At 44.6% G+C, this 8678-nt stretch overlaps 2 protein-coding genes across 2 annotated transcripts; one reads left to right on the top strand and one right to left on the bottom strand.

Annotated features, from left to right (window-relative positions):
* The first annotated feature begins 698 nt into the window (after positions 1 to 698).
* On the top strand, positions 699 to 2866 carry bnip4 (BCL2 interacting protein 4). Its single transcript, XM_061285197.1, has 6 exons — positions 699 to 887; positions 1154 to 1328; positions 1405 to 1462; positions 1817 to 1911; positions 2083 to 2232; positions 2319 to 2866. Exons 1-6 carry the CDS (start codon positions 842 to 844, stop codon positions 2359 to 2361), a joined length of 567 nt encoding a protein of 188 aa, XP_061141181.1. The 5' UTR covers positions 699 to 841; the 3' UTR covers positions 2362 to 2866.
* Positions 2867 to 3107: 241 nt separating this feature from the next.
* ppp2r2d (protein phosphatase 2, regulatory subunit B, delta) lies at positions 3108 to 8323 on the bottom strand. Its single transcript, XM_061285196.1, has 10 exons — positions 8093 to 8323; positions 7733 to 7807; positions 6362 to 6459; positions 6098 to 6263; positions 5921 to 6033; positions 5663 to 5840; positions 5374 to 5538; positions 5122 to 5291; positions 4888 to 4979; positions 3108 to 4768 (listed from the first exon to the last, which is right to left on the bottom strand). The coding sequence occupies exons 1-10, from the start codon at positions 8097 to 8099 to the stop codon at positions 4489 to 4491; spliced, it is 1344 nt and encodes a 447-aa protein (XP_061141180.1). The 5' UTR covers positions 8100 to 8323; the 3' UTR covers positions 3108 to 4488.
* Positions 8324 to 8678: the final 355 nt, after the last annotated feature.

Here is an 8678-nt window from a genome sequence, read left to right on the forward strand (position 1 = left end):
GCTAATCTCCACGCGAGGAAAACCTAATTTCATTTGCCCGTCTCAAATTTGAATTCGCCTCAATGAGATAGCACGTGCGGTTACTATGGAATTGTAATGTAGTCACAACAAGAATAATCATTAAAATAAGTTAATATGCACGGGTATAAGTCAACAATAAAAAAAAGGCAATTTGCTTATTTCAGTTCATAACGTAATACCGGACACGTTTTCTTAAATTTATGAATATTTCTTGGAGAAGTATGTGGAAAAATAAATTGACATTTTATCTGTATAGAAACCCTGCTATCAGCATTAATACAATAAAAATAAACTCAATAATCTCACAATTTTAACAGTTCAAATACTATTCTAAAAAGGGCAATGCTGCTTAATAATAATAATAATGTCCTTGTGAGGGGGTTCTGATCTTTTACTGCCACCTGCAGCCAAACGCGCAGAACTGCCTCCCACCATTGACCCACAATATTTATCCCGACGTAGTCTGTTGAAACATTTTATTTGTGATGTATCATATAAATGTCATGGTGTGTTGTCAAATCCCGGCTTGTGACATTTAGTGGACGCAATAAAGGAAGTCTGTTTACCCCTCAAGCGTGGGAGCGCATGCGCGGTCTAGCCCGGAAAGGCGGGGCATACATTTTACGTACCAAGCGCGCCCCCGCCTTATCCAATCAGCGTTGAGGTAAACACTCAGTTGCGTCATTGTTATTGTGCGTTGCTCGGAAGACGCTCCAGCTGGTCAACTCTAGTTAGAAATTTCGCCACTGCTTTTATTTTTGACACATTTAAATTTATTTGGGGTCAACGCTTAAAACGAAAGAGGAGTCCAAGTGGCGCCATGTCGATACCAAACGACGCTTCTTCCTTGGAGGAGAGTTTGCAAGGTAATGTGTTGAAAAGTCAGCTTTTGTTCGGAATTTTGGCCAGCTAGCATGAAAACTGTTAAGAAATCTTACTACAAGCGTCTAAAAATATGTTTCGTATTTATCTTAAAGTTTTGTGAGCGGGTCTGCAAATAGATGAGTAGAGAGCAAAAAAGAATGTCTGTGAGTTAAGGGTTTGCATTGTATTTTAAGTCAACTCCTTCAATTAAAAAGAACAAAAAGTGTTTCACCATCACTGTGTATTCTTTCCCTCATTATTTTTCCAGGTACGTGGGTGGAGTCACACTTCAGTGCTGCAGCTTCACAAAGCAACAGTCACCACGGAAGCCAGGAGCTCGTAATGCCCACGTCCACGCAGCAGGATGACGTGGAGAACATGCTGCTGGATGCCCAACGCGAGTCCGGCAGGAGCAGCTCAGGCGGCAGCTCGCAATGCAACAGGTCTGCTCCCGAAAAGGGAACTAAGTGGTTGTGAAATAAAGATAATCACACTGACCCTTTGCTCCCTTTTCACAAGCCCACGCAGAGCACTGACCCCTCTTGTATGGAGAGGCTCTGGGGGAAGCAGCTTGCAGGTAATATAGGAAGTAAGATCAAGATTGCCTTGATTTGACCAAAAGCAGAATGTTTAGCGCTATTTAGGCTTCAATTTCTTCCAGACAAAATAAAAGTGGCTTTAGTGAGAAAATGTTTTGGGACAACTGGTCATTAGGCTGCTTGTGGAGGTTCTCCAGTTCAGCCTATTGTAGTACTAAAGTTGACCCGTTAGTGGCAGCATGGTGCCAGAAGCCATAAGTCTATCTTCTAAATCTAGTCTAACTTTGAGTGTCTCTGATGTTATATTGCTGTTGCACAAACACTCTTTTTTTACTCCTTTAATTTTTCTTTTTTCTCCCCAATGTGACCAAACCCACATTATGTGTTTTTAGTCAGAAGAGGACCTTCAGGAACGAAGACAGGAAGTGGAGGTGATGATGAATAAAAACGCGGACTGGTGCAGTCGACCCGAGAACAATCCGCCAAAGTAGGCTTTTTACGTAACTATATTTACAAACTGTTACAAAAGTCAAATGGTGCCTCTTGTTTACAAACATTACAAAATGGTCAATGAGGAACTATGTTAATTTTCTGTGGTCGTGACCTTAGACAGGACCCCTGGTTGGCACCAATGAAAGTTTGATGTGCTCCTCTGCAGGGAGTTCCTGCTCAAACACCCCAAGCGCTCCACCCCGCTCAGCATGCGCAACAGCAGCGTCATGAAGAAGGGCGGCGTCCTCTCGCCCGACTTCCTACAGCTCTTCCTGCCCTCCTTAATCATCTCGCACATACTCGCAATCGGCCTCGGGTAAATTTCATACAACAAGTGCATGTGGATTGACTCAAACTAGGGTTCGGGTTTCAAGTCATTTGGCCCACTGTCTTTATTTTCAGGATATACATCGGGAAGCGCCTGGCCTCCCACCACACCTTGTGAGAAGCTTTGCGTTCGGACCTCCATGAGACATCGGCATGCCTTAACTGAAAAGAACCACTGTGAAAAAACAAGCGATTGTGAGGGGAAACGCCGGCCCCTCTGACACTCAGACCTCTCCTGCCTTTCTGCTGTTTCCTCCAGCTTGTTTTAAGATCCGTTCTACGCGTTTGCTTTGAACCACTTGGTCAGACTTGGTAAAATGTTTGTACTATTTTGTAATATTATTTGTATCCAAGGGATCATTAGCATACTGTGATTACTTCAATATAAACTGTGTTTTGATATTTGTAATATCAAATGCGATGCACAAATATGCAGAGGGGGCCATTTTACTAAAAGTCATTAAACTTTCTTTGCTAAGTACAGTCAGGGCATGCTGGTGGCTGGCTGCAATAATTTTAACTCCTAAAGCACCCACAAGTTTGCTTACCTTAACTTGAATCGCTTGTTGCATGTAGTCAAAGGTACAATCCAGGTGGAATAAAATGCACCATCCTAAAATCTTCACCAGCTGTTTTATTTGATGCTTTGGCCATCTTCTTCTGTCTTTTAGTGCTTGGTAAACAAATTGGTGCACTGCTGCCACCTTCTGAAATGGAGTGTGGGGCATGCAGCCTAAACCTATTCCTAAAAATAAGAACAGAAATTTAAAAATGAACGGTGCCCACCTCTGCAAATATTATCGGTTAATAAAAATTGAAAACACACAGCCTGGTGAATTATATGAAAGAAAATCGCTCAAAAGATGAACACAATTAAAATTTTATTGAACTTTGGTCAAAATAATAAACAAGTGAATACATTGCCACCATGTTAGGAATCAACGGACAAAGACAATGCCTTGGTGTGTTTTGTCTGAATGTACTCGTAACCGTCACGTCTGGATTCACGTGGATGTGTTTTGAAGAACTTCCCGAATTAGTGAGAACACGGATGAAGGGGGGCTGTCATCACTCCTTGGATTGGGAGGCACTCTTAAATCACCCACGTGTGACAGCTACACGTAGCAGCGGCGTATGAGGCCATCACGCTAGAAAATAGGAATTAACAAATAATGCACATGAGGTTTGGGGTGGGAAGGGGGGCATAGCTGTCACTCATAGAAAGTCGGAATTAAGGCTGCGGATTCCCTTTGTCCGTCTTGTGCCTTACCAGCCCGCCCACCCCCCAAGAAAAGCTCCAAAGTCAAGACGATCTTGATAACACACACCCGCACACACACACTTGCGCTCTCTCACACACGCATTATTAGCTTGTCCAACAGTGGTAGCCCCAAAATAGTAGTTCAATAAACACATTTTGCTTGAGATCTGCTCTCAAGAAAAGGAGAAGAAAAAAAAAAAAAAGACAGTGGTGCGACTGGACATGTTCCACCTCTCTACAACATAAAAACATGCAAAGCAATATACATACTTCTAAATTTAAAAACACATCTGTCGTTTTAGTTTCTTTTTATTATGTGGATGACAAGGTGTACTTGAGTAGATACAGTCAGTGAAATCAGGTCACTGTATTGATGGAGGAGGGGGGGGGGTTATGAGGCGAGGAGAGGGGGGGAGAAAGAAAAAGAATCGAGGCCACTCTCCAGATTCACAGCCACCTCCATCAGTGGACGCGCAGCGGACGGGAGGGAGGGAATGTTAACAGTTTGGCTATACGTGATTCCCCACCAGCCGCTAATCTGCACTTTGGTGCTCGGAAACCTTTCAGACGGTGGTACGACGTCACCTCTCGGATGGAGGGGGGGGCGGGGGGTTTGGCTTCCGAGCCTTTAAAACGGTGAAACGAAGGTTAAAAATGTCAACAAAAACATTGACGTTCAAGAGTTTGACCTCCGTCTATTACACCCGCATACGGCTTTCTGGGTCACTGGGGGCGAAGGGAATGAGAGTGTATGTGTGAGGGTGTTGGTGATTGCCCTGATGCCAAAAAGGCAAAAAACAATCTAAGCTTAGATTCAAAATAAAACAGACCTAGCGGGTCGGCCTCCAAAAAAGTAGACGCGTGCTTTCGAAAATTCTTCACCAGGAGGACGACGAGGCCGTTTGTTTTCTTCTTGTTCTTATACAGATAGACACGTAGTAGGCTGAACTAAAACGGGGACGCCCAAAGCCCGTCCCCGCTCTTCTAGTTGATCTTGTCCTGGAAAATGTACAAGTTGTTGGTGGCGGCCACGGCGATCACGTTCTCTTTGGGGTGCCAGGCTGTGTGCAGGATCTTCTTGTTGAAGTCCAGGCTGTCCACGCTGATCTCGTCCTTCTTCCGCTTGCCGCCCGTGGATACTTTGCGTGGCTTGAGCGTGGCCCGCGGTTTGCTGCTCTCCCGCGACGCCTCCAGCGTGATGTCCCGCCGGGTGTTGCGGTCGAACATTCGGAAGAAGTTGTTGTACGAGCCCGTCATGATGGCACTTTAAGAAAAAGGAGGTGATAGTTAAGGTGGTTAACTCGCACATTACGCCATCTGCTGGGAGAGCATTGAATTATTCTGCAGGCATGACATTGGCACGATTGACACAAAAGCACAAACCTGTCACTGCCATTCCAGCAGCACTCAAACTTGTCAAAGATGCAGTCGTTTTCATACAAAGAGCACAGTTTGCTGCGAAGGTATTCATGGACCTGAAGAAGAAAACAAAAAACCAAGCAGATTAGTGTATTGGACTGGAGACGACATTTATTCACACAATAAGATTTAATCAGACATCACCAAAGAAACAGACATTTCTGCAAAGAGAGCAGGATAGATTAAAAATAATTGTACCTGATACGTCTCCACTGGCCGGTTCTCCATGTTGAGGTCCCAAACTTTGACAGAGAGGTAGTCACGTGTCATCATGTAGCGCCCGCTGTGACTGAACTTCACGTCTGAGATGGACGAGATGATCTCGGAGAAGAAGGAGCGGCTGCTGGGATCCTCGGGCTCCTCGAAAACTGCAAACGAACGGCAAATACGCTTGAGACAAAAAAAAAAAAAAAAAATTGAACGGAATATCGGGCGGCGATGGCTCCTTACATTTTGAGTGGCGGTCGCAGAGCGCCGCCGCTCGCATGTCGCACAATCGGATGGTGCCTTTGCTACTGCTGTACACAAATACGTTGCATTGGTGGGGATGGCACTCGGCCGCTGTGATGACTTCTGTCAGCTCCTCCATATTAGCGGGCTTGATGTCTACAATATCTGCGAAGGGGCGGGGTTAAAGGTGATAACCGGCAGATCTTTAACAAGCAGGTTCCAGTTCCCTCAATTCAGGATTCTCACCAAGAAATAGCAAGAATCTCCAAAGCCGTAAGAAAAAGGATACTAAAACTTCTGTCTGTGATTTCCAAGTGCCATAAATTTATTCTTAGGTCATCTGCAGAGAGGTACGTTTCGTGGTCACTATTTACAGAAATGGAATTAATGTGATAGGTGTGCGCATTTGCAAAGATCCTCCGCGGGCTGGCTTCTACCATGAGATCCATGGGCATTAGCACCGGTACCTGCAAGGCAGCCACAAGGCGAGCGTGAAGGCGAGCTCAATGAGAAAAGAGAAAAAAAAAAAAAAAAGCCGTGGACGTACCCGTAAAGAGGTGATTCTAAAAGGGTCTATGAGTCGGCCATCTTCATATTTCAGGTTGTAGCCTTCCGCCCGCTTGTCTCGTTCACTTATTTTCCACAGTTTGATCGTTTTATCTGATCGGAAGAAAATTTGCATCAGTGACGCCATTTGACGGAGCAGGAAAAAGTGATTTCTTACCGTTTGTTGAAAGGAGAAAGTGAGCAGCATTCTGTTGGGGTAGCCACCGAATTTTATTGATTTTCTCCTCAATTTCTAAACTTTTCAAGTAGTCAAATTCAGGCTCGTGACTCTGAAAAGTGCTATAAACGTTGTACTCGCCACGCAGGTGAGGCCGATTTTTAGACTGTGAAGCAAAAGAGAGCAAACACAATTTGCTGTCAGTAATTCGTCGGATTGACAAATGCATCAAGCGCTCTGGAAAATTGGGGCGAATTGAAGTACCTCCTGCTCGTGTTGAAATATCACTACTCTGCCGCCCTTGTCTCCCGTAGCGAGCAGCTCTCCCGAATAGTTGAATTCAACCGTGGAGATTATGTCGGCTAAAAATAGACACAAGCTGTGATGGTGTGTAAAAATATCTGCATTCAGTTGCAGCGGCATGCCCTAAAAATCCCTCTCTTCGCAACAAAAACAGCTGGTCAAGAATAAACAAACAAGCATTATTTACATATGAAATTGTACATTTATGGTCGACGACAAAAATTGAACAACAGCAAAAGGGGTTGGAAAATGTATTCGTGTTTGACCTGCGTATCAAAATGATTCATGAAAGCAAAGAAGTGCAGTGTCAGCATTTTTCCGACTTTACAGCGATGGGATGAAAATCTCCCGGCCTCTACTGAGGTCAAACGTCACGTTCTTTTTAAGACAGATCAAAAGACAGATGACGATGGCAACTAGGTTGTATAAACGAGCAAACATCCTTGGACGCAAGCGTGGTCCATGTACAAATTATAGAAAGTTTTCCACTCAACTCCTGTGAGCTACCACCAAAGGAAATTGTCCAATTCCACTCAACTCATTTGAATTTCTCTTATTTATTTCAATGTTTCCATGTCAATGGATTTAGTTTAATGGATACACTTGACAAGACACCAACTTCTCTGCCTTTCTGCGACTCTTCCAGTCTCTCTTGCAATTTGCTGTGTAACTGTTGCACTTTTTGATTATGAGGAAATAACCGCTTCAAGCGCCACATAGACTGGACTGTATACATTTTACGGAACCACAGACAACATGGCGTTGATTTGTGCTTCATTAATAATTACTTGCTACAGTCCAACAGGCATTTTCTTCCTGCTTGCTGTAGATTAGATGTTCTTTCCCTAACTGTATCTATGGAACGTACATTTACTTCATTATGATTCTATGGCTTGGGTACATGTTTCAGTATTAGTGTTATATACCACGAATCTACCTTTTCCCCTTCTAATCCATATATAAAGCTATATGTTTGCTAGCTGTATACGCTAACAGACACATTACATGAATGAATGAACACTAACGTGACGTCACACGATTTATGGGCGCAGTGCAATGACGTCACGTCCACAGGCGCTCCCCCTTTAATAGCTTAGCCGCCGTGTAGCATCCGGCTAGCTAGCCGCACACACAGTAGTGACTCCGTTTCAAGACAAACGGCACCTCCCACACACAACAACACAAACGCACCCCATTCCGCCACCGTAGCCAAGCCGCGGCAATACCGGCGGATGCCTCTAACTAACCCGCGCCAAGTGTCCAAAGAGCGGCTGGCTGTCCTCTTCCAGCCTAGCCTAGCCTAGCTTAGCCAAGCTAATGTTAGCCACATACCTTCCGCAACATCTTCATCTATCGCTCCTTTCACTTGAGAGAAACACCATTGGAAATCATTTCCTCCTGCAACCCCTGGAAGGAAACAAAAGAGAGAAGCGTGTCAGCTTTGTCGTGACAGCGCGTTGCGTTTCAACGCAAAAATGACTTGACAGTGATAGTTTTGACAACTAGCACGCTAGTTAGCTTAGTCGGCTAACTTGCAGACACTCAGGGCCATCTCACGCGCGCGCACACACACACACAAACACATAACCACACGTACGCGCAAATACATAGATACACATTCACACAAATACACAGACGAGCTAAGCGAGGTGGTGGATCCTTTTGCTTCCCATCTCCCCTAATGTAGCTCACCCGCCATTGCTTCATTTAGCAGCGCTTTTGGCTGTACACGGCGCGTCCGATGCCCAAATCGACGCGCGCGGCTTGCTCTGAGTTAACGGTGAACATCCACGATGGCTGCGAAACGCCGGGGCTTCGGGATCTGTCAAGACCACACAAATTATCCGTGATTTTTTCCCCCTCCTCTCCCCCTTTCCAAAATGGCGCACAGGACATGGAGCGGTGACGTCATGCACGCATGCCACCCTCACGCGCGCGCATCCTACTCCAGCATCACCGAGGGAAGAAGTTCGCTTGTTTGGAATTTTTATTTTTTTTTTTAATCGTAAATTTGACGTTACCCCCAACACAGTCTTTGTTTACAGTTAATGAAAGTACGAGTGCACAAATAACACATCTGCATGAGAATGTGGTGACTTTTGTTACTACTACAGTACAACAAACAAACCAAATGTAACCACGATAACATGCCAATAACATACACGTTCGCGATTCAATAAATATTCTCAAAACAACTGTAGCTGTTATTTTGCAGTCAGCTTCCCTCCGAGTCAATCTGATGTATTGTTTCCATTCAAGAAGCGACAACGAATACATA

The sequence above is a fragment of the Syngnathus typhle genome, linkage group LG8 (genome assembly GCF_033458585.1).
Source record: "Syngnathus typhle isolate RoL2023-S1 ecotype Sweden linkage group LG8, RoL_Styp_1.0, whole genome shotgun sequence".
Classification (NCBI taxonomy): Eukaryota; Metazoa; Chordata; class Actinopteri; order Syngnathiformes; family Syngnathidae; genus Syngnathus; species Syngnathus typhle.